Below are 26,858 nucleotides of genomic sequence, written 5' to 3' on the forward strand. Positions count from 1 at the left end.
CTCTTTAAACCAGTGGTCAGAATTCCTCAGCAGGAGGAGATCTCTTGGGAATTAGGAAGACCATACTGCAATGCCCACAAGCTATAGAAGTTTTTTTTCTAACTTTAAGAATGTGATTAAGCTCCAGGAATCTTTAAGAGGTGACCCGGGTGGCCTGAGCTTAGTTGTCAGACAGCCACGTGCTGTACAGTGTGCTGGAGGAACTCCACACCCAGACTTGAGCGGCACACCCTTCCTCGGCTTCCCAGCTAGGCTGACTTGGAGTACATTTAGCTTTAATGACAACAACATGGACAAGTAGCGAAAAATAAATTACTGTATGGATAAACTATGCATTAAGAGGAACATCAACGGTGCAAGAATAAAAAACAAAAAAACAAAAAAACAAGAAAAAAATAGGAGCTGATAATTCCTCCTTCCATTCTCACACACATGCTCCCAGAACTGTGTGCGTTGCTCATCAGCTGCAGTATTAAGTAAAACCAATGACAATTTAATTTTCTATGACAATAAAGAATTAAATTCCTTAAAATTATTGAGAATACCATTTGTACCATCAAACTGTATTCAGTGTCACCAAGGAAAGACCTTTTCTTCTGTCTATATTTATATATTAACTAATAACCAGGGTTTAGTGAAATATTTCAAATCTAAATTTTCTTGGCCGTGAATACAAGCATCTACAATTTATAACAATATTATATGTTTGTATCATCAATTCATATAATATTTAAATTTGAACTTTATCAACCCTTTTAATTCCAACCTCTAAGTATGTGATATATGTGATATATAAGCAGACTAGTGTAGGAGTTGAGGCTGTGATATGTCTTCAAGATTTTTTTACTGAGAATGTGCATGATGAAAACTTTTTGAGGGCATTATTTTAAATTTACATCTTTCTGCCTTTGTCTTGGGTGATGACATTTAAGGATATTTTATTATATTTTGGGGATTTTCTTTAGGTCATCTAATATATTAAGGTGCTTCAAATAAAACTATTTGATTTCTCAGATGTGAAGGTCTAATGGAAATTTGCCCTGAAGATCATCTAAGCGACCAGCTCAGTGATCCTTTGCCTATAACTTTTAAGTTAATTCTTCTCACAAACACTCAGAGATATTTTCGAAGTGCCCACATGTATCTTAGGCAGGAATACCTGTGACATTTATGCCATCTGAACGCTGGCACCATACAGTTCGTTCATTATTGTTCCAAAGACTTGTTTTCCATGTGTAGTGATAGCATTTGCCTCCTGCAGGGAAATATAACATCAATTCTATTATATCTTGTTGAAAATAGAACAAGCATTAATCAATCAAGGCAGAAGGAATGAAAGGTGTATGTGGTACCTGAACAAGGGCGTGTTTCTAGAACTTGTTGGGGACAGCTGTCTTGATTCTCCAAAGACTGAATTATAAAAGTCCTTGACCTAGTTTGGCGACCTGTAGTCTCAAAGCTTCTTCCATCGATGCAGGCCAATTCACACTTGCTCCACTCTGACCACTCAGTTAAATGGCAGTCTCCTGGATGGTCGTGCAGGACAGGACAGGACAGGACGAGGCGGAGAGAATGAAACTGGCACTTGGCAACATTTATACAAATGGGGCTCATGCAGAGGATTTTGGTAATAGCGTAGTGATATGGGCAGGTTGTGGTTCTACACAGGTACTACACGGTCTATTTTGATCGATTTCCCAATTGGAAAGTACTTAGAATAATGAAGCAAGTTGCGGTTAATTTAGTTTAACAAGAGGATCTCAAAAACTGGATTGCCATCACTCTGTTTCCCATCATATTTTTCCTATTGAAAGAACACTATGTGTCAGCTGGTGATAATAAAAAAAAATTTAAGGGGAATGTAAAGATTGTAGGAACTGAGTTTTCAAAGATGAGTATAACATCATAAAATGGATGTTCATAGAAACCAGATAAAGCAGAGTAAGTAGGTCACTGAAATGAAATATCGACTGACCTAAAGGGTATTTGATTTAATACTCATATATTTGTGTGTATATACACACACTTACATATTACATATTGTGTCATAAAGAAATATTAAGCCACCATAAACTTATATCATATATCCGAGTTTTGTTATCAATTTTTTTAAAGATTTATTTTTATTTATTTGAAAGAGCTACAGAGAGAGGTAGAGACAGAGAGAGAGGTCTTCCATCCGCTGGTTCTCTCCCTAGATGGCTGCAACGGCCGGACCTGGGCCGATCCAAAGCAGGAGCCAGGAGCTGCTTCCAGGTCTCCCATTTGGGTGCAGGGGCCCAAAGACTTGGGCCACCTTTCACTGCTTACCCAGGCCACAGCAGAGAGCTGGATCGGAAGAGGAGTAGCTGGGACTAGAATTGGCACCCATAGGGTATGCCGGCATTTCAGGCCAGGGCTTTAACCCGCTGCACCACACACCTGCCCCTGTTATCAATATTAAAATAAGCTCTGGCTGGCGCCGCGGCTCACTAGGCTAATCCTCCGCCTGTGACGCGGGCACTCAGGGTTCTAGTCCCGGTTGGGGCCCCGGTCCTGTCCCGGTTGCTCCTCTTGCAGTCCAGAGCTGGACTGCTGTGGCCCGGGAGTGCAGTGGAGGATGGCCCAAGTGCTTGGGCCCTGCACCCGCATGGGAGACCAGGAAGAAGCACCTGGCTCCTGGCTTTGGATAGGCACAGCGCGCTGGCCATGGCGGCCATTAGGGAGGTGAACCAATGGAAGGAAAACCTTTCTCTCTGTCTCTCTCTCTGTCTCTCACTAACTCTGCCTGTCAAAATAAATAAATAAATAAATAAATAAATAAGCTCATACATCTTAGGTCCCTAACAGTGACCTTCACATTTACACAGATTTTCACTGGCTAGAAAATGCTTTTGCAAATCCATAGCCTCATCTGTTCTCCACTCTATTCCCCAGGATTTATCTTCTCAGGGACTCCATCAGTATTCTTGGAGTACTGGCCAACATGATAGCATTGGGCCAGGAATTACCAACACATTTTCCAGTTGAAGAAACCATTGCTCAAGGGGACTTGACCAATCTGCCCCAGGTAAAACACAGTGAACTGACAACGATAAGTGTTTAACTCCACTCTTGAAGTTCCGAATCTAGCACTTTCCCATCCTCTTTTGCCAACTTTGTCTCCATTAAAGTTCTAAATTCCAAAGTGATAAACACAACAAAAAAATAAAGCTAAACCAAAAATTTCCATTTTGATGAAAGAGATTCTCCAGAAAACTAACAGTAAAAATAAATAAATAAAAAGATCACCAGGAAAGGGGCTCCTAAGTCTTCGAATTGCATACCTGGGCAAGGCACAGAACACAGCTGCTTCAGCAGGCTGGTTTGAAAGGGTATTTCTCCACACAGCATGTCCTCCACACGTGTAGCCCTGTGAGAGACTGAACCATTGTGGACCACGCAGGAATAGCTGCGGAGCTGGACTCCTTCCCCACAGTCTCCACCCTGGGAGAAGAAAGGACAATCTCAGAATTACCCAAAAAATGAACAACTCCAAGTTTTGGCTCCAGCCACCATTTGCCTAAGAAAACCCTCGCTGAATTTTTTGGCAGCTTCCTTCTCTTGGGAGTTCTCTGTCCATTGTTAACAACAAAGCAGCACAGAGCAACACTTCTGGAGCTTATGGAGAAGCTGAAATAGAAATGCAAATGTATGCTACCAAATTTATGTAGTCAGAATATGAGAATTCATTTTGGAACTCAGCCAGGATTGACTAAAAAAGAAAACAATACTTAATTTGTCTAGGTGTGTGTGATAAAATGGCCTAATCCATAATCACACCCCAAGAGACCATGTACAGCCACAGGGCACATATTTCTCTTTTATTTTTCTGATTTTCCTTTTGTACAGAAATCAGTGCTTTCTCAGATGGATTATGCTGGGGTTTCCAGTAAAACACTGTTTTTCTCTAGTACCATGAAAACTTGTTTTCCCAGCATGCCTTCTGTGCTGAATAATGTTCTTTGAAGATTATTTCACACCAATGCCACTCAGATATTTTAAGCAATTAGAAAAATTGTGTGCAATGTTTCATGAAACAGAAGCTTAGAGTTGGAAGACTCATAGTGGTTTGCTGGCCCAGCCATCTGCCTGATGAAAGGTTTTGTACCATAAGATTTCTGGCAGCCACTCAAGAGATGAGCATCTTCTCCTCAGTTTTATTCAGGTGCTTACACTTAAAAAATCTGCCCACTGGGTATTTGGATAACTTCAATGGATAGCTCTGTTTTCATGCAGATCCCCTAGAAACCATAGCACAAGGCAAAGCTTCCCAGGTTAGGTTGGCAAGGGTGAGAGGCCAAGAGAACTGAAACATCGAAAGAAGAGCAGCAAACACAAGGTAGTGTGTTTCCAAGCTGGCCTCCACTGCACGAGTCATCACAACCAAGTCTCGGTGACCAACACCTTCCAGAAAGCTCCTGTAGTATCACCACACCTCAGCAGCTTCCATGAGAAGTGAGGAAGGGGCAGGGGAGAGATTTAAATGGCAATATCTCCTTGTTTCCAGTTCTCGTTGATAACTATTGATTTTAGGAAGCATTAATTCCTGTGAACGTTCAAGTTGTGGTATTTAGCTTCCACGAATCCAGAAGTGAATGGTAGGACTAGTTTCCTAGCTATTGCTGCTGCTACAGAGAGGGAGAAGGAAGAGGAGGGGAGATCTTATCCTAGGGGGCTTGGGCCTGCAAGCTTCCCAGTCTGAATTTCTGTTGCTACAGTCATGCTACAACCCATTACTGGGCATTAATCTGGCAACTCTTAAAATGGGCTTAATCTCCTTACCCGTTCCCCTCTGCAGGACCTAGAAGATGTATTGCCTGGACCCTAAAGCTGATTTGGTTCTCACAGAGACTGGAATACAGGATACAGGAATCACAATAATGTTCCAGGACGAGGATCAGGTGGGTTCACAAACTGATAAGCCAGCCTGTCAGCAGCCAAACCAAGGCTCAGTGGCAATAGCTGATAGGCAACAAGGGAAAGTCCTGGCTAGGCGGTTAGAAGGTCAGAGTGGCATGCAATGGATGCTGAGAAAGATTCTTGGCATAGGAAGTTGTGAATCAAAGATACACAATAATTCCCTGTCCCAATTACCCTTGTTTTTGTTACTTGTTCAGTTCAATTACCTGTGGTTTGAAAATATTAAGAAACAATATTCCAGAAACAAATAATTCATAAATTTTAAATTAAGCACTATTTCAAGAAGCATGATGAACTCCAACACCATCTGGCTCAATGCCATCTAGGATGTCCTTTTGTGTGGTCCATCAATGCTGTTCACACCATTCATCCATTAGTCACTTACTTGCTGTCTTGACTACCAGACCAACTGTCAAGGCATTGTAGCACTTGTGTTATTTCATTTAATAGTGGCCTCAAAGAACAAAAATGATGGTGCTTGCAATTTCACTATACTATATTGTTGTAATTGTTCTACTTTGTTATTAGTTATCATTAATATCTTACAGTGCCAAATTTATAAATTAAACTTTATCACAGGTAGGTATGTATAGGGAAAAACATAGGCTATATAGGGCTTGGTGTTTTCTGTGGTTTTTACATCCATTAGGGATCCTGGAATGTAGATAAGGGAGGTCTACTATACTAGCCAATAAGGCCAAGTACAACTTGGACTCCTCCTAATTGTATCAACTTAAAGTGTAAAGAATCTGAGGAGGCACATAAATTTGGAGCATCATGCCCTCCTTTAGAGATGCCTTAACAAAAATTATGACTTGTTTATCGAAGATGATTTCTTAGTCTTCTATAAGGGAATACCTTAGACTGTATAACTTTTAAACAAAGGAAACTTACTGCTTACAAGTTTGGAGGCAAAGTCCAGGTTTGGTGCCTGATAAAGGCCTGTTCCTCGGAGCTGGTGCCTTCCAGACATCCTCACATGGTCCAAGGGAAAAACAAGCTCCCTCTTTTAATAAGGGCCTGAATTCCATTCATAAAGTCAGAGCTCTCATGACCTAATCGTCCCGTGGCCCCAAGTCTCACTTTTATCACACTTTCAACATAGGAAGTTAGAAGGGGCTCAAACACTTAGGCCACAACAAATGGCAATTTTCACACTTGACCTCATAGTTGTTCTAATCATTTCTATGGCAGTTTTAAAACACTTTTTTTCAAAAACACCATAATTTTAAACCTAAATAAAAATTTTTAGAGATAAATGGGGGTTCAAAATCAATTCAAAGTGGGTTCATTCAAAACAAATGTTTTACACTCTGACCTCAGAATCAACCCTTAAGGCCTCCTGCTTGGGCTGAAAGGCCTGTGAGAGCATTTCAGGCATGGAAAGACAAAAACGTATCCTACATGCAGGATCTCTCTGAGACCTTAGAGGAAAGAAAGGGTCATCAAAGAAGGATACACTCTTCTCTGAAGGGAGGAGAGAGCTTCCACTTGCTTATGGCCATGTTCAAATACCAATGGAGTCTATGTTCACTAAAGGCTTCCATAGCCTTGGCCCCCACAAGACAAAAGTCTCGGATGATCATTGACGTCATAAAAAAGAGTGTCAACTGTTAAAGGAACAACAGTAGTCACTGTGACTTGCTCCCAATGTAGGACCTCTGTCCCTAATGAATTGTAATATGAGAATCGACTGCAAATTTTCTGCCCAAACTATATTCTATATGTTGCGTGCGTGCGTGGATGCAAATTGTTGAAGTCTATGCTTAGCATGGAGTTGCTTCTCTGTATATAAAGTCAAACTAAAACTGAACTATAATGAAGAAGGAGATGGGAGAGTGAGAGGGAGGTGGGATGGGAACTGGGGGGAGGGGGTATGGGGGAAAGAACCACTATATTCCTAAAGTTTTGTCTATGAAAAAATGCATTCATTAAATAAAATTTAAAACAAAACAAAAGGAAAAACAAAAAAAGCAAATGTTTTAGTAAATGTTTGCTCCTTAAAGTGGAAAATCAGGTGTAAAATAAATTTATTTAGAGGGAGGGGGTTCTCTTTAAATTGACAATTCAAGACACTGATCCATTGCAGAAGTACCTAGGTGTATGTTTCCCTATAAGGAATCAGATTCTGGGTACTTGGAAAGAAGAGTCTGCAGACTTCATAGCATTATGAAATTTTAAAATACTGGTATCTGGAAACTTGGGCAACAGAAGATACAAGTGATATGTAGAGTTTGTTTGGCATTCCATGAAACAGAATGTGAACAAATGACAGGAAGTGAGCCTACACCTGGGATTACTTTAAAAACTAAAGTACATAATGATATGCTGATAGTATGTACCTTGGGATCAGTCTATATTCAACCTTAATCCCTTATACCTTTGACAACAATAGCAACAATTTGAAGAGAAATGAGCATCAGAATTATAATTTCATTCATAAAGCAAGCACTCATCCGCTGTCAGGAGATTTATACACCAAAGCCCAAAAATAGAATTAAGTTACTTAGAGAAACATTATAAACTGCCAAGGATTCTCTCACCAACTGTCCACGGGCCAAATCATTAATGGATGTTTTATAGACACTGAATTGGCAGCTCTTCCTGATGTGAATAGGCAGATGGGGTTAATAATTATCATCATAATCTTTTTTAAAGTGATAATAGCAAATATCACTTATTGAGCTCTTAGTTTATGTCAGGCACTGTGTTAAACATTTTATATGATTTATTCCCTATGAATAAATACAGCAAAATAAGTAGAGTCAGGCTGCCATATTCATAGGTTCCTAATCTGTGATTTCAAACAACTACAAACCAAAAAGATTTGAAAATAGAATGTGTCTGTACTGATCATGTATAACTTTTTTCTTGTCATTTTTTCCTAAAGAATAACAACTATTTACATAGCATTTCCACTGAATTAGGTATTATAAAGTTATGTAGAGAGATGATTTAAAGTAAAGGTGATTTAAAGGACAAAGCAGATTATATGCAAATATGAGAGTACTGACTGTAAAATATTCATGGAGAAAATGGCATTAAAAAGTGAATTTATTTTGTTACAAAATTTTTGAAATCCACATATAGATTTTTCATTACATGCATTTTTATTAACATTTTGAAGACCCCCCACCTACGTACCATTTTACATCAGAGACTCAAGCATCTGTGCTCTTTGGTTATCGGTAGTGGTGGAGATAGGGGTTGTTCTAGAAATAATGGATTGCTACACCTTAGCGTAGATAAGAAACAAATGCTTGGAGAGTTGAAGGAATGGTCAAAAATGCAGAGTTAGGAATTGGCAGAATGATAATCAAAATTTTGGCTGTCAGACTCCAGAGTATGAGATCCTGGAGCAGATTTATCAGCATATGTGTGTGTGTGTGTGTGTGTGTGTGTGTGTGTGTATATATATATATACACATTGGCAGCTGAAGAAAGTGAGAAGAACTGGTTAGCAAACAGTAAAAAAAATGTGATTATCTGAGAACAAATACTTCCTCTTCCTACTCTCTCTCCATATAATGTAGTGGCAGAATTTACACATCCACTGTGCCATAGACAAGTTTCTCCAATGATGCTTTGATACTCTGAGACGGCAGGTGGTCACCTATGGATCACCCCCAGCCTCGGTGAATGAGCCCCAACCTGCTAGGGCACACCAGGATACGGAGAAGCAGACAGAAGCCAGAGGGAGAAGCTCTTCTACCTTTGTGTACAAAGGCCTGCGTGAAACTTCAAAAACCCAGCTTCCATAAAACCGGAAGAAGAAAAGTTAAGTGAAAGGATACTGTGTTGCGTCTCTGACAGAGGACTGCCATTCAGGCTGCAGGAAAAGTCGGAATGCAACTGGAACTCAGGAAGAACCAAGCAGCTGCCATCATGATTCCCTTTCTCTTTTTCTACTTTTCTTATCATCATCTTCTTTGTGCTTTGTTGCATCTGAGTGACTATATTTATTTATTTATATTTTAAAGATTTATTTACTTATTTATTTGAAAGGCAGAGCTACAGAGAGGCAGAGAGAGAGAGATCTTCTATCCACTGGTTCACCCCCCAGATGGCTGCGACAGCCGGAACTGCACCAATCCGAAGCCAGGAGCCAGGAGCTTCTTCCAGGTCTCCCATGAGGGTGCAGGGGCCCAAGGACTTGGGCCATCTTCCACTGCCTTCTAAAGCCATAGCAGAGAGCTAGATCAGAAGAGGAGCAGCTAGGACTTGAACCAGTGCCCATAGGGCATGCCAGCACTGCACGTGGCAGCTTTACCTGCAGTGCCACAGTGCTGGCCCCATGACTTTATTTTTTAAAAATTATTTATTTATTTGAAAGGCAGCACAACATAGAGAGAAGGCTATACAGAGAGAGAGAGAGAGAGAGAGAGAGAGAGAGAGATCTTCCATCTGTTGGTTCACTCCCCAAATGGCTACAACAGCCAGATGTGGGCCCGACTGAAGCCAGGAGCCAGGAATTCCATCCTTATCTGCCACAAGGGCGGCAAGATCCCAAATACTTGGCACCTTCCATTGCCTTCCCAGTTGCATTAACAGGAAGCTGGATCGGAAGCAGAACAGCATTGGCTTGAACCAGCACTTGGAAAAGGGATGTTGGCATTAGAGGTGGTGGTTTAATCTGCTGTGCCACAACGCTGGCCCCTGGGTGATTGATTAACTCTAAATACAAAGTGGAAAAACACAGCAACTAAGAGTTCATGATTATAGTATCTTTGTAAAAAAAGATACTATTTTTTTACTATGTAAAAAAAGATACGTTTGAGGGTGAGAGAACAAGCAAGTGACCTGCCATCCACTGATTCAATCCTCAAATGCTTGGAATGGCTGGGGCTGAGCCATGAGGAAACTGGAAGGCAGGAACTCAATCCACGTTACCTGTTTGAGTGGCAGAAATCCAATCTCTGATGCCTCCCCGGACCTGTACTTGCAGGATACTGGAATCAGGAGTAGGGCTGGCTACTGGTGCGGGATGTCAGCATCTTAAGTGGCATCTCAGCTGCTATGCCAAATGCCCAGCCCTGATGACAGTGTCTTCGGACACTTCAAATTCATCGGAAAACCACTGGCTCTGTTTAGGTAAGTACCTAGTCTGGAAATTATATGCTAGTTTTTAATGACTCTGCCTGGATTAGATCTAACTCCGGAATTACTTCCTGACCAGAAGTCTTCCTACCCCCATCTCAAAATCTAGAGAGCTCTGAAATTTCTTGAAGCAAAAGCTAATCACCAGGGCTGGTGCTATGGTGTAGCAGGCAAAGCCATCGCCTGCAGGGCCGGCATCCCATCGAGTTTCAGCTGCTCCACTTCCAGTCCAGCTCTCTGCTATGGCCTGGGAAAGCAGTAGAAGATGGCCCAAGTCCTGAGAATGGTCACAACCCTAATTCCTGTCCCTGTGATCCATATTCCTGAGACAACTTGGCAGTCTTGTCTATTTACCAAACAGGAAGTGCAAGAGAACAAATACTGTTCTGTAGTCATTTTACGCCTGAGTGGACTTTCTCAGTCCTCTGTCCCTCTGTCCATCTCTCCTTTCACTCTCATCGCATTCTTCTAATTTATTCCCCTCCACCCAGCTCCTTGCCCTGCAGTGCCTTCCTGAATTCTTCCAGCTTTTTCTTTATTCTCTGTTAAAGTTATGGCAATTACAAGAAGAACATTTCCTTCTATTTTCTTAATGGTAAATGACTCTAAGCAGCCCTTAAAAATTGCTGAAGACTTAGGAAAGAAAATGTTACGCTGGCAGACAAAATATTAATATTTGAAGCTGCTAGTCTACTACTGAATGAGTTAATTAGCATGGTTACCTTATTTTCTATAAAAAGGAGAATGAACAAATGTAGCACACATTTTGGTTCCTCTGGGTCCCATTAAAATATATGGGCATTTAACTTCTGCACAATAATAATGCTGTATGACAATGTCATCTTGACAGGAACGCTAAACATTTCTGTGAGAACACTCTACAGATTTCTTAATGCACAATCAAAATTATTGTTACCTAATGGAAATATGCTTTGGAACATGAACTGAAGGATAAGCTAATAAAAGAAGAAAATAGGGGAAAATCAATGTGCTTTTTTCCTGAGCAAGAAGCCAGAAAATGCAGTAAAGGATCTTTGCTGATGAAGCAAAAGCTCGAGGTATGTGATATATTATGATGTTTCTAAGCATTTATATTTCAGGCCAATAAAAAGTAATCACTGAGGAAAATGTAGTAACCTTGGTTCATGTAATAATGTTAAAATATAACTTTCAGACATTTTTGGTTTCCTGACCATACACAAGAATTTGTCTAAGCCTAAAAGTGCTTCTCTAAGAAATGCAATGGAAAGAAAGCTGTGCATCTGCACAACATCAGGGTTTTGCCTAATTAAATAATGCTTGATATTCCCAACAAGCCAAGAAAATAATAGAGAATTCTTGAGGATGCCAAAGAGATAGGAAGTCCCTTGAATTGTTCTACTATAATTAGTGCCTAATGAATGCTTATTTATTTTCCTTGCAAATGGCACTCTGCATGAAGTTTAGTCACTCAATTGTATTTTCCCCTGCTCTTCATTGTATTAAAAGTACATGGTGCCAGACCCCTGGTGAAATTTATTCCATCAGCACATAGGCTTGACCAGATAACTGCTTTGGACACACCAAGAAGCATTTCTCTAAGTGTCATTGTATGACCTACCTCCAATTTGCATGCAGACCAGTTGCCAAGGACCCAGCTGTAGCAGGGGGTCACTGGGCAGGTTTTCTGCTGGGTAAGCTCTGTGGGGCATGGCCGTCCTTCTCCTTGGGTTGGCATAATGATAAATCGAGTCCGGCTCATTCGACCTAAAATGATAAGGGAGGTGTCAGCTTTTCTGTTAGCATTTGGCTTGGAAAGGGAATTGAAGGGCAGGGTTTGCCTCACACGTGCTAAGTCTTCATTATTACACACTGAATCTGCCCTGTCCCACTTTGGCTTTTCCCTGCCATTTTAATTTAGATTTCTACAGAGACATGGGTTATCTATGTAGGCTAAAAGGATATGAAATTCTGTCTGTTTTCTAGGTCCAACTTGTAAATCTAAACTTTGTATTGTTGCAAGTAGACTGATGGCGTGCACTTTGGCAGGATGTTAATACATAGCATTCTTTCCTTAGTGGAGGATCAAGCTTATGATTACAAATAAACTGAAAAGCATGTTATTATAAAAATTTTAAAAAAGAATAAGAAACGAAGGAAGAGGGAGGGTGGCAATATGGTGGGAGAGAAGGTAGGATGGGACGTATCTGTATATATGAAACACACAAAATTTGTTCACCATATATATATATACACACTCAAAAAATAATGTTAATATGTTGAAAAATATTTGTTTACCAGGCTGTAGTATGAGCAAAGCATCTAACTTTGTGCTAGAGACAGTAATGGCATCATCAAAGGTATCTTCTGCCATCCCAGAATTTGTATTTTAGGTTAGCATCATAAATATTAAACCTTGGGGCTGGCAATGCAGCTTAACTGGTAAAGCCACTGCCTGCAAGTCTGGCATCCCTTGTGGGTACCGGTTTGAGACTTGGTTGCTCCACTTCTGATCCAGCACCATGCTAATACACCTGGTAAAGCAGCGGAGGATGGCCCAAGTCCTTGGGCCCCTGTACCCACGTGGGAGAACCAGATGAAGCTCCTGGCTCCTGGCTTTGGACTGGACCAGCTCCGGCTCTTGCAGCCTTTTGGTGACCGAACCAGCAGAGGGAAGATTTCTCTCTCTTTCTCTCTCTCCCCATCTCTCCCTCTCTCATCCCCTCCCTCCCTCTCTTTCTATCTCTCTCTGTCTTGCTGCCTCTCTAAAGACTCTGTCTTTCAAATAAATAAATAAATCTTTAAAAATTAAATATTAAACTTTGTATTTTGGACTAGGATTACAAATATTCAACAAAAAATAGTTTAATCTTTTTTGTTTTCTGAGTTCCATATTAGTAAGATAAGAACCGTACACATAATCTAAATGACCCTAAAAAATTCCCTAGGAAGGTTGCACCCCGAGGTTCCAATAATGATTGAGTTATTTGTTCACTGAGCACAAATAGCTGTTGGCTTGTGTAAAGGAACCATGGTGCTATGTTCAAATACTAATATTCCATGCCACAATTGCGTCACAAGAATAGTTGATGGAAGAGCATGGCTCCCCATAATCTTATCCCCATCCCCATCATTAGGTTATAAGTTCATAAGTGGATAGTGCAACCATTCTCTCTTCCCCCCCCCCACCTTCCCTCCTTCTTTCCTCCCTCCCTCCTGTCTTTCTTGCCCCCTCTCCTTCCCACATCCTCTTGCCCTAACTCTTTCTTACTAAAGGTACTAAGTATATTTAATTACTGTTAGTTATTGGATAGGAAATCCTGCCATAGTTGTCATTCAGTCAACTGTGCATGTGATCAATGTTTAGGGGGACACAGAAGGTTCTAGGGGAGCAGGTAATGGAGCAGCAGCCCATTCTGAGCAGGACTTAGAGACCATTCTCAGGAACAGCTGAACACAATGCAGACATCTGAAGACATATTAGCCAAACATGATGTGCAGAGAGAGGGTGCCGCGTGGAAGAACGAGAAGGTGAAGAGCCCATGAGATTAAAGGGAGTGTGACATGTCTGAGGCCCTTACAGAAGTTAGTGTGGCTGGAAGCAGAGTGAGGCAGAGAAGAGCTTGAAACACCACTGTGAAAGTTACAAAATGCATGGCTTTTAGTTGATGTCAAAGATTTTACATCTATGGCTGTACTTCACAAAGTTCATGGGAAATAGAACTAAAAGGTGTTTATTTGGGTGCAAAATAGTTGGAAATCATGTACATGAGTAGATTTAAAAAAAAAACCATAGAAGCGTGTATTAAGAAAAATCATGCGGCCAGCGCCGCGGCTCACTAGGCTAATCCTCTGCCTTGCGGCGCCGGCACACCAGGTTCTAGTCCCGGTTGGGGCGCTGGATTCTGTCTCGGTTGCCTGTGGGGAGCAACCGGACTAGACAGAGTTACTGGAATTAAGACTTATTCTATGCATCTGCTCTCCCACAATATGGCGCTGGGAGAGAAGTAAACAGCTTCCGCACAGCTGCCTCCAGTTCAACTAATAAACTGTAGGACTTGCTATTGATTGGAGGAGAGCAGCGTACTCGGCGTGTGGGCAGCCGAGTTAGGATTGGCGGAGGAGGACTATAAAGGAGGAGAGAGACGGCATGCACCAGGAACATCTAAGGGGAACATCTAAGGGAACCTGTGCAGCCCCCGAGAGAGCCGGCCGGCGGTGTGCCGCTCCCCTGCGGAAGTGGGGAAAGCGGCCAGGGGGAACCGCCCTTCCACGGAGGTGGAAGGGATAGTAGCCAACCCGGGAAGAACCAGCAGCAAACCCGGGGAGGGCCGAGCGGACAAAAGAACAGCGCAGGGTCCTGTGTCGTTCCTCCACGAAGAGGGGGAGCGACAGTTGCCCCTCTTCCAGGCCAGCTCTCTGCTGTGGCCAGGGAGTGCAGTGGAGGATGGCCCAAGTGCTTGGGCCCTGCACCCCATGGGAGACCAGGATAAGTATCTGGCTCCTGCCATCGGATCAGTGTGGTGCGCTGGCCGCGGCGGCCATTGGAGGGTGAACCAACGGCAAAAGGAGGACCTTTCTCTCTGTCTCTCCCTCTCACTGTCCACTCTGCCTGTCAAAAAAAAAAATCATGCATGCATTTCAAAATGTCTTTGCAACTAAATACTTATCTTTTAATTAAATTTTTCCATGAACTTGTTGAAAACTCTCGTATATTCAAAGAGAAATAGAAAACAAATGATAGCATCACATTAAAAAACTCATTGAAAGTCCCAGACAGAAATAGTTACCCTTACTTGCCCTCAGAGGAAGTAAGGGTAATACACAGTACCAGAACTTTTACTGTTTACCAGAATATACTCTCACTGATTGGGTGATGAACTAATTATCTCTGAAAAAAAAAAAAAAAACACTTAAATAAAACTGGGAAGTTCTAATCACTGGGTTCTAAATTCCTTGAGGTTTGAGTTTCTGTCCCTAGCACAGTATTTCATATACATTTAGCACCAAACTATTTATGCATGTTATCATAAATCATCTACATGATTCATATTATCTGAACATATGGCAAAATGACATCAACATCTATTAAGATAATACTAATACTGCCATTCACTTGGTAATGTTCTACATACTTTATACTGCCTCATTTTTATCTATTTATTTACTTGAAAGGCAGAGTGACAGAGAGAGAGCGAGAAGGAGAGAGGATGAGAGAGAAAGAAAGAGAGCAGAGAGAGAGAGAGATGGATCTTCCATTCTTTGGTTCTTTTCTCAAGTGCCCACAACTGCTAGGATTAGGCCAGGTCGAAGCTAGGAGCCAGGAACTCCATCCTGCTCTCCTACTGTGTGTCAGGAACTCCAATATTTTAGTCATCGTCTGCTGCCTCTCAGGTCCATTCATAGCAAGTTGGATCAGAAGCAGAGTAGTAGAGCCTTGAATCTTGTGGAATGCAGGTGTCCCAAGTGGTGACTTAATTGGCATTAATTACATTGAAACACAGAAGCAAGAGAACAAGCACGCTACCCAGCTGTGCATTTTACAGGAGACATCAAAGAAACTTTAACTGTGGTAAAATTTGTGTCAGTGATAATGTGGGTTTGGTGAAGGGCAGAATCTACCCAATCTCACATCCCAGGGCACTGGGCTCCTGTGGTGGGGGGAGGGGGGTGTATTATGCATTTGAATAGATGTTCTCAGCATCCCTCAAATCAAATCACTCCAGGTTGTAATTCATTCATAAAAAATGTTTTCCTTACTTGATGAACACATTTGGCTCAATATTTGTTTTAGAATTATTACCTATTTGAAAGGCAGAGTTACAGAGAGACTGGGAGAGGGAGAGGGAGGTACGGAGGGAGGAGAGGAGGGAGAGAGGGAGGGGGAGGGAGGGAGAGAGGGAGAGAGAGAGAGAGAGAGAGAGAGATTGATCTTCCATTTGCTGATTCATACCCTAGAGGGCCTCAATGGCCAGAGTTTGGCCAGGCTGAAGCCAGGAGCAAGGAGCTTCAAATGGGCCTCCCACATGGGTGTCAGGGGCCCAAACAATTAGGCCATCTTCTGCTGCTTTCCCAGACACATTAGCAGGGAACTGGATCAGAAGTGGAGCTTCCAGGACAAGAACTGGTGCCCATACATGTTGTCAGTGTAACATGCAGCAGATTTACACATTATACTACAACATCAGCCCCTCGCTCAAAATTTTACATTAATCCTTGCTTAAATACCCTCTAGTTTTATAATAATTTCTTAGATTTATTCTCTTGACCTAAATACCTATTATCTTAATGTCATTATAACTTCATCATGTTCAACCCATGTTTGTGAAAATAATGACAATGTGGTGTCGCCTTTATCACAGCCAATGAGGCTGTATTCTGCTATAATCGAATAACTTCTAGTTTGTTCTTAGATTGATGGCATGCTGATGGTCACTACTTTAGAACTATTTTATTTACTTCCATTAAAATGACAGATAGTTTCTGCTGGACATGGAGGTGGAAGAAATCTAATTAATTCAACAGGGAAAATGATGCTATTAATTTTTGAAATAATGAAGTCTTAAGACAATTCATGGGAAGCCTAGCTGTATGATTTCTGTGTTTTGCTATCCAAACAAAAAGATAAGATCTTCAAGCAATTGCTATTACTACCATGAATATTTTTAAAAGCAAGGCATATATAGAAAATGTATATTTTAGTGTCATTGTTTTTAATTGATTTTATATAACGTTGACAAAATATATTGTTAACAAAGACATGAAAGTGAAAAAAAAATTAATGAAACTTTCGGTGAGTTTCTTTCATTTTAGGTTAAGTCAGGGAAATTCTGTTTATATAAGATAAATCACCAGAGAAAACAGTCTTCAAATTATATAAGCTCACAAATTCTGAAGCTATGAATAAAAAAACAGCGATATAGAATGCAAATGCTATCAACAGAAGAAATGTTTCTTTCCACAATAGTGATTAAACATTACGTGGGATTCTGAAGCTTGGACTAGGTGAAATATTCAAAGAAGCAGCTACTTTTCAGCAATGATTTTTCTGATACAGACCCCAAGTAACAGGATCCTGAATAAATTGTTTCAGGGTAGTGAATTTTGACAGGAGAGGGAAAGCAGTGAAGGATACGGCCAAATAAAGACACTTAAAATTATGATGTGTGGGATAATGATGTGTGAGTACCAGATAAGCAGTTTCTTGGGATTCCCACGTCCTGTGTCAGAGCTCTAGTTTTAAATCCTGGCTTCTGGTTCCAGTTTCCTGTTAAAACCCCCTGGGCAATATCAAATGACAGCTGAAGCACTTCGGTTGCTGTCGCCCATGTGGGAGACACAGCTTGAGTCTCAGTCTGGCCCAGCCCTAGCTGTTGCTAGCATCTGGGAAATGAACCAATAGAGGGAAGATCTGTCTGTCTGTCTCTTTCTTTCAAATGCATAAAAATATCAATAAATACATATATATATTAGCATAATTGCCTAGAGTTTCCAAAAATATAATAAACTTGTGATGTAGATGGGATATGAGAGGAAGAGAATTTCAAAATAGCTGATGTGTGGTAAAAGGAACCAGGACTTGGCATTGAAAGTTTGTAGTTGGAAATGGTTCTCTCAAATTAACAGCTAGAAAAATGATGTGACTGATGAGAGTAATTTAATTCCTCTGAGAATGAATTCTCTCTTCTGTAAAATAAAGCCATGAATATAGAAGATCCTTTTTACCTGAGCATAATTCATGTCAGGGAAAATACCACTGAAAAGTGAATCTATTCTATGTGGGAATTAAATTATTTTAAATAAATAACAAAAATATTTAAATGAGATTTTTGGAACAAAAACATCTATAGGTGTACTTATTTAATCGAATGTCAACTGCCATACAGATTAAAATTACAACTATGCATTCATTATTAGGCCAAAGAATAATAAATCATTATTCACGTTTCTTAAATACTTTTATGATTACATTATTAAATATCCATTGTTTCATGTCTAACTTTCACTGCTTGATCTTAAAATATTTGAGTTTTGAGTCACTTTCTGTCAAGTTTCCTGCAGTCTCTGGTGTGAAGGTCTCCCCATTTTGTATAGCCTTTCTTGTGGGTACACATCCCATTTGCAGCTAGAGATCAACCAACAAATCTGCAACAACATATGTGTTAATGGAAGGAACTTGCTGAATGAGGTGTGGTTTCCTAAGTGATGTTCCCCATGACTATTTTGATGGGTTTTATTTCTTATGGGGATCCAGACAAAAAATTCTGAGATGATAACTACATAATACACATGCCATATGTTATATGAATTAAAAAAAAAGTGTAAAAAGCACCCTATAGCAAAGTACTTAAAATACAGTGAATACTTGTCAATTTTTTTCCTATTTTTAAACTTTTGATCTTTTTTTTTTTATAAAGAGCAGAAGTTTATTTCTTACAGTTCAGGAGACTGGGAAGTCCAAGACCAAGGCATGGCATTTGGTTTGATGTGCCCTCACATGGTAGAAAGCAAAAGAGCAAGCTAGAAAGTTGGCAGGATGTTGCTTGGAGCTCTTTTATAAGGTCCTTTATCTCACTGATGAAGAACCAGCTCTCGTGGCCCAATCACTTCTTAAAGGCCCTCCCTCTAAGTACTATCACATTGACCAAGCCTGAATTTTGAAGGAGACCCATTCAAACAGTAATAGGGGCTAAGACAGCAGACTACATTCAAAAACTTATTCACTTAAAATAAGATAATTTTCTTTCTTACAAGATATTGCCGTATACATCTGTTATTTAATCTCGGATGACCCTTTTTTTAACTTTTATTTAATAAATATAAATTTCCAAAGTACAACTTTTGGATTACAGTGGCTTTTTCCTCCCCATAACCTCCCTCCCACCTGCAACCATCCCATCTCCTGCTCCCTGTCCCATCCCATTCACATCAAGATTCATTTTCAATTCTCTTTATATACAGAAGATCAATTTAGTAATACTAAGTGAAGATTTCAACAGTTTGCACCCACACAGAAACACAAAGTGTAAAGTACTGTTTGAGTACTAGTTATACCATTGATTCACACAGTACAACATATTAAGAACAGAGATCCTACATGGGGAGTAAGTGTACAGTGACTTTTGTCATTGATTTAACAAATGACACTCTTGTTTATGGCATCAGTAATCACCCGAGGCTCTTGTCATGAGTTGCCAAGGCTAGGGAAGCCTTTTGAGTTCGCCAACTCCGATCTTATTTAGACAAGGCCATAGTCAAAAGTTCTCTCCTCCCTTCAGAGAAAGCTACCTCCTTCTTTGATGGCCCATTCATTCCTCTGGGATCTCACTCACAGGGATCTTTCATTTAGTTGTTGGTGGTTTTTTTTTGTTTTTTTTTTTTTTTTGCCAGAGTGTCTTGGCTTTCCATGCTCATGGGCTTTTCAGCCAGATCCCAATGCCCTAAGCGCTGATTCTGAGGCCAGAGTGCTTTAACTTTTAATCTTATAACATTATTTCATATAAGTTACCAAACTGACCCTGAAGTAATCCTGTAATGAGTAAATTGGGAGTATTCAAAACATTCATGAACATGACATATTATGAAAACCTGCAGGGGCCAGCGCTGTGGGACACTGGGTTAATGCCCTGGCCTGAAGTGCTGGCATCCTTATGGGCACTGGTTCTAGTCCCAGCTGCTCCTCTTCCAATACAGCTCCGTGCTATGGCCTGGGAAAGCATTAGAAGATGGCCCAAGTCCTTGGGCGCCTGCACCAGCATGGGAGATCCGGAAGAAGCTCTTGGCTCCTGGTTTCAGATCAGCACAGCTCCGGCAGTTGTGGCCATCTGGTGAGTGAACCATTGAATGGAAGACCTTCCTCTCTCTGCCTCTCCTCTCTCTGTACTTCTGACTTTCAAATAAATAAATAAATCTTTAAAAAAAAAAAACCTGCAGGGATTTCAAAATGTTGTATATCAAAAAAATAAATAAATAAACTTTACCTTCTTAGTCAATTTGCCACTAACTTTTTTAGAGTACTTCTGTAAAAAGCATGCTGCCTGTTTCCTCATGTATTCTGCTGGGCTTATTCTATTGAATGTATAGAAGTGTGAAAGACATAATTATTCAGGCCAGCCCCAACCCACAACATCCTTTATATTCCACATAGACTTGATGTATGCCAGAGTATGTAGAGAGCTTGCTGTTGATGAGATCCTCAAGCTTCCAAAATGAGAATGGAAAGAACTTCTTTGAACAATCTCTGGACCTCTGTTGCTTGGGTTTAGGTTTCTCAAGAAAAGCATAAGATATGGGATTAGATGTACTTTGGGAACTTGAATTCAATGGTAAATACATACAATATGCTAATGGGCAATACCAGTGAGATGAAGGAAGAGAGGTTGATTTTTCTGTTTGTGCGCTCCCTACAGTGTATGCCTCCAATTTAATAAACACCCAGATTATAGTAAATTTTCTATTTGCTAGCAATTCTCTCTTCTCTGAGACTGTCCCTCTCCTCCCTGAGGGTATGATGGGACCTCATTAAAAGCAACAATGACAATGAGCTCACTCTTAAATTAGCAATAATTATTTTCAATGAAAGAAAAAAGATTGCACAGCAAGACCATCCTAGAAAACAGTGAGATGGCATGCAAATTTTATAAACAAAAGCACAAATGAAAACAGACAGAGGCCAATACTGGTATTCACATATACATTTAAAACAAATCACACCAGTTCACATTCCAACTAATCTCAGCAGCACTCAGACTTCACACTGAGGCTCTAATGACAAAGGGAATGTGGAAAGTTCTAAGCATTTAAAAAACCAGAAAACTTGCCAGAAATATGACAATGTATGTTTCTGTTTTGAAAAAGAAATGGGGTATGCAATAGTTGCATACTTATAATCCAAGTAGCCAACCACCATGTCATTTACAGAATTTTCAACTGTGGGGACTCAGGAAAGAATATGCCATGATAAGGACTCCCTAGAATTATCTCATATAGGTTGTAAAAAAATTTAAATGTAGTATCTATATAAAGCCTTATGATTATTACCTGGCCCTGACACATAGCCATTGAATTAACTGAAAATTATGTTTATGATAACTCTGGACAAATTGCAAAAAATACAAAAAAATTATGTAGGCAATAATTGAAAAGGAAATATAAGAATAATAGGGGGAGCATTAAAGAAGATACCTATTTAACTACAAACATACATGATAAACTGCAGCTCAGAAAAGTGGTTCATTTTGCTTTTTTGCTTGTGTGTTTGCAAAATCACACAGCTAGAGCAATGGGAACAAAGGTTGCCTTCCTCGAAAAGCACATGCTTCTCAGGGATCTCACTGGGTTCACGTCAGGGGCATCAGATGCTGTGCCTAGATGTTAGGCCGCCTGAACAAGTTTGGGAACTGTGTGCGGATCTACCCTTTGCAGTACACATACTACCTGTATTCATACACTTTATATATATACTTTATATATATATGCTTTATATATTTTTAAAGCAAAAAATGAGTAATATTAACAAACTAATACCTTCTCTATGATAATTCTGTGGATCTCAGAGCAGTGGATTCTGATTACATTTATCTACTTAATACTATTGGTTGAACTCTTTAATAAACACACAATTATTCTTAGGTGTTTAAATTTAACTGAAAAGTGAACCCTGTTAAATATAAGAGTGGAAATAAGAGAGGGAGGAGATGTACAATTTGGGACATGCTCAATCGGACTTGCCCCAAACAGTAGAGTTAGACACGTGCCTGGGGACTCCAATTCAGCCCCATCAAGGTGGCATGTACCAATGCCATCTCACTAGTTCAAGTGATCAGTTTCAGTTCATAATTGATCATAATGATAGGATTAAGAGTCACAGGGATCACATAAACAAGACTAGTGTCTGCTAATACTAACTGATAGAATAAAAAAGGGAGAGAACGATCCAACATGGGAAGCGGAATACACAGCAGACTTATAGAATGGCAGATGTCCTAAACAGCACGCTGGCCTCAGAATCAGCCCTTAAGGTATTCAGATATGGCTAAAAAGCCCATGAGAGTATTTCAGGCATAGAAAGCCAAGACACTCTGGCAAAAAAAAAAAAAATGACCTAAATGAAAGATCTCTGTGAGTGAGATCCCAGAGGAAAGAATGAGCCATCAAAGAAGGAGATACCTTTCTCTGAAGGGAGGAGAGAACTTCCACTTTGACTACAACCTTGCTAAATAAGATCAAAGTCAGTGAACTCAAAAGGCTTCCCTAGCCTTGGCAACTCATAACAAGAGCCTCAGGTGATTACTGATGGCATAAACAAGAGTGTCATTTGTTAAATCAACAACAGGAGTCACTGTGCACTTTCTCCCCATGTAGGATCTCTGTTCTTAATATGTTGTCCTATGTGAATCAATGGTATAACTAGTACTCAAACAGTACTTTACACTTTGTGTTTCTGTGTGGGTGCAAACTGTTGAAATCTTCACTTAGTATTACTAAATTGATATTCTGTATATAAAGAGAATTGAAAATGAATCTTGATGTGAATGGGATGGGACAGGGAGCAGGAGATGGGATGGTTGCAGGTGGGAGGGAGGTTATGGGGAGGAAAAAGCCACTGTAATCCAAAAGTTGTACTTTGGAAATTTATATTTATTAAATGATAGTTTAAAAAATGCTCAGTTAACTTCATGCCACTCTTTATATTGAATAACTATTAAAATAGTTGAAACTGGACTTTTCACTTCTGTTAATATCATCTATAATTTGAATTTGTTTTAACTGCAACACTTTTTTTTTAGATTTACTTCTTTATTCATTTGAGAGGCAGAGTTATAGACAGAGGGAGAGACACAGAAAGAGAGAGAGAGGGAGAGAAGGAGAGGGAAATTCTTCTATCTGCTGGTTCATTCTTCAAATGGCAGCAACAACCGGGTCTGGGCCAATCCGAAGCCAGGAGCCAGGAGCTTCTTCTGGGTCTCCCATGTGCGTGCAAGGGTGCAAGTGCTTGGGTCATGCTCCTCTGCTTTCCCAGGCCATTAGCGAGGAGCTGGATCAGATGTGGAGCACCAAGACTCAAACTAGTGCCAATATAGGATGTTGGCACTGCAGGCAGAGGCATAACTTACTATGCCACAGCACTAGCCCCGGAACATTTGTTCTAAACATTAACCCTGGATTTGAGAACAAGGTATGGTTCATTATAACAGAATTGAGAACAACCATAGTCCTGACTAGTATAGAAACAGCTCTTCAAGGGTGGATGTTGAGGTATGGTGGGTTATGCTGCTATTTGGAATGACTTATCGCACAGCTGAGTGCCTGGGATTGAGTCCCTCTCTTGCTTCCAATTCTGATTCAGCTTTTTGCTAATGCACTTGGGAGGTAGCAGGGATGGCTCAAGTACAGATTTGCTGTCACTTATGTGGGAGAATAGAATAGAGTTCCTAGTTTTCCTTGGCCCAGATGTGGGCATTTGAGGAATGAACAGAGGACGGATGAAACCTGTGTGTGTGTTGAGGGGCGGGGGGGAGGAGACTCTGCCTTTCAAATGAATAAAAATGAATTTATTCACATTAAGACATACAGTTCTTCAGCCTATGTTTGGCATTGTCAGAGATGGAAGATGTGGTGATGATACTTTGTCAGAGCTACAGTTCATGGGTCTCTCCTATGCAAGGTTCTCCAGCTTATCTGAAAAGTGCTTCAGGTACCCAGAGAGAACATTCCATGTAGGCAAGATGGGATTCCATCCATTTCTCCAAGTAAAACAGACTCTGGTAATAGCCAGGGTGAAAAAGGCCAGTAACTTAAGGAAGCAACAAGACAACAGCTACAGAGGCCAAAAGGGACTGCTGTATCAGAGTAGGTACACTAGGTCTTTTAAAGGCAGGAGACTACATAACTTTAGCATTACTTGGATATAAAGAACTCCAGACTTTACATGGGTAGACTGTATACATGTCTTTGAACTACTTACCCTCAGTTTTATTCTCAATGTTTATATTCCAGTCTCCTTACAAATTAACTTGATGCAACACTGTGAATATCTACATACAGAAGAAATATCCCCAAATAGGAGGCCCATAAGATACATCATGAGAAGTTTGATTTTGGCAAACTTGAATCTACTACTATGCCCATCTTTTCAGGAAAAAAATCAATTCAAACATTCCTTATGTATAAGATTGGCAGCTATATTCCTAAATAATGGACTAGCTAATATATAACATTATTGATTTTGAAGCAAGTATATATATATATATATATATTTAAGAGACTTAAAATTCAGAGGGACTTCTTAGCATATCAATATATTTCACTATTTGTGTTCCAACCTAAGATACATTTTCTCTGCTTTTTCTTAAATTATAAATCTATAAATTATAAAAATATATCTATATATCTATAAAATATATCTATATATCTATAAATTATAAAAATATAAATTGATTTGTGTCATCCAGCCTAGGGCCATGCAGGTGACTACGGAATGCCCGATGCACAGAGGCCTAATAGAACACATAGGAACTCTGAAGACAACTATGCATGTGTTCAAAGCTTTCCTTCACAACCAACTAGCTATGTGATCTTGCATAGGTGACTTATTTGTCTATCACCTTACCTATGAAATAAGGCCTACACTTCATAGTGCTATGGTGAAGAGTTAGTAACATACTCCTGGCATCAGTAACTGTACCTTGGCCAAGAGATATTAAAAAGCGAACACTACTATTTCATCATTTTATAGAATAAAAATAGCACAAGTGAATTCAGCAAAGGACAAGTGAGCAGCTCAGAGTCCTACAACTATCACTGCAAAAGCTAACTCTGAAATTCAGAGCTTATATGTTATTCTCTAGTCTATGATTCTGTCCTTTCTTCTAGCTTGCTTCTTGTTATCTTGCCATTGGAATGAATTGCTTGATAACAAATAAATTTGAATTGCTATAATTATCAGACTATGCCAATCAAACATACTACACTGATGAGATTTTAAGCAGATACCAAAGATAAAAATTACTGGCTTTCCCTTGACGTTTAAAGGAAAAAAGCTTTAAACCACAAAGTTGTTGTGCTTTCAAGTTAATACAAAATTACTTGTTTCATTATGGGATGCAGTTGACAGAAAATTTCATGTCATCTGGGAAAAACAAGAGGTAAACTGAATTCTACAGTATTGAAAAATATTATAAACTTACATATATTGAATTAAAATATATAAAATCAGAAAATCATAGCCTAAAATTAATATCATTCCTAGAGTGGTATGAGTTAAATAATAATTAGGAATAATTCATGATATGCTAAATTTAGGGAGTTCTACATTCCACTGAACTGATGAAAATTCAATAGACAAAGAGCTTGACTAATCCAAATATAAGCTCTTCCATTATAAGCTTTGATCTTTGAAATCTATCCTCAAAGATCCCTTAGTGAAAGCTTAGAATCAGTCTGTCTAACCAGAAATAGATTGAGTTCAAACTGTTCTGACCTTGAAATCTTTAACACAATTAGAAAGTATATGCCAAGCCTCATGTGTGTATTGCAGAGTCAATCCAGATACTTGGAAAATATAGTAGGAGTTCATTTCAAACTTGCCCTGAGATCATTGTCATCCTGTGGGGCTGCTGGCTAAGTGTGGATCACAGGACACTTTCAGAACATTTAGCACATCGTGTTGTGCTGAACAATCCAGTGATTTCACTAACAGAGATGATGAGGTGAACTTTGGCCTGTGATAAGGAAGTCTGCCTGTGACAAGGAAGAGCAGTGGGTGCTGAAGACTGACTCCCAGGTATCTCACTTGCCTACTTTCATGTGACCTTCTCTTCTTGGAGTCTCTGTCCCATTGCCATTGTCAATGGAGAAAAGGAGTCTTCTCATCAAAAGGCAGCTGCTGGTGCACTGTGTGAGAAGAGCTGAGCCACAGGTGTTCTCCAAGGATGATCTGCAATCTTATCAGTTCCAGAATTCAGGCTCTTTTAAGAAAGGAGTCTACCTGTCCCATGCATTTCTGCTTTTGGTTACTGCTGGTAGTTTATTGTTTTCAAGTTGTGTGATATGAGGATGACATACAGAATTTCTTTACTTTGTAAATATGACTATATATGTCAGGGTGGATGGTCAGGGAAGAATGATGCAGTAGACTAGAACCACTGGAAGACTAGATTGAGGGAGGACTCTGGGGGGAATCAGGTATAATATGATAGACCTATAAAGGCTACCACAACACAGTCTTGAAGGATATACTTAAAAACCCAAAGGTCATGAGGGGCCAGTATTGTGGCACGATAAATTAAGCTGTCACTTGCAATGCCAACATCCGGTATTGGAGTGCCAGTTTGAGTCCCAGCTAATCCAGCTCCAGCTGTCTGCTAATGTGCCTGCAAAAGCAGCAGATGATGGCCCAGGTACTTGGGTTCCTGCCACCATGTGGAAGACCCAGCTGAAGTGCCTGGCTCCTGGCTTTGACCTGGCAAAGCCAGGTTGTGGGCATTTGGGGAATAAACTTGCAGACAAAAGATGTTTCTCTCTCTCTATCTATCTCCCCTCCTCCCTCTTCCCTTCCTCTGTCATTCTGTCTTTAGAATAATAAAATTATTTTTTTTTTAAATCCAAAGGTCATGAATCTTATCCCTCAATGTACTGCTCAACTTATTTTTTTTCTTTTTCGGCACAGAGTTTGGGTACAAATAGACAAACTTTAAAAAACACTCATTTTTATATTTTTGACTACATGTTCTACAATAATATTAATAATAGCATAAGAAGTAGACAAAAATGCTTGGAAAGTTGAACATTGAGCTTTTATAAAACACCAGTTACAAGAGTGTCGACACCTACCAAAAAAT

The 26,858-nt window shown here is 40.0% G+C and overlaps 1 protein-coding gene across 4 annotated transcripts in view; it reads right to left on the reverse strand.

The window, feature by feature from the left end:
* THSD7B (thrombospondin type 1 domain containing 7B) overlaps positions 1-26,858 on the reverse strand; it is a 985,451-nt gene that overhangs the window by 21,631 nt on the left and 936,962 nt on the right. For all 4 annotated transcript variants that reach the window (XM_051849593.3, XM_089329248.1, XM_070071551.2 and 1 more), the window contains 4 exons: positions 11,639-11,784; positions 3,306-3,465; positions 1,353-1,526; positions 1,160-1,255 (listed from right to left, as the gene is read on the reverse strand). In XM_051849593.3, the coding sequence (XP_051705553.3) occupies positions 1,160-1,255; positions 1,353-1,526; positions 3,306-3,465; positions 11,639-11,784 (576 nt within the window). The remainder of the gene's footprint in view (positions 1-1,159; positions 1,256-1,352; positions 1,527-3,305; positions 3,466-11,638; positions 11,785-26,858) is intronic.

This window comes from Oryctolagus cuniculus, chromosome 3, assembly GCF_051225735.1.
Source record: "Oryctolagus cuniculus isolate XC-2025 breed Fujian yellow rabbit chromosome 3, ASM5122573v1, whole genome shotgun sequence".
Classification (NCBI taxonomy): Eukaryota; Metazoa; Chordata; class Mammalia; order Lagomorpha; family Leporidae; genus Oryctolagus; species Oryctolagus cuniculus.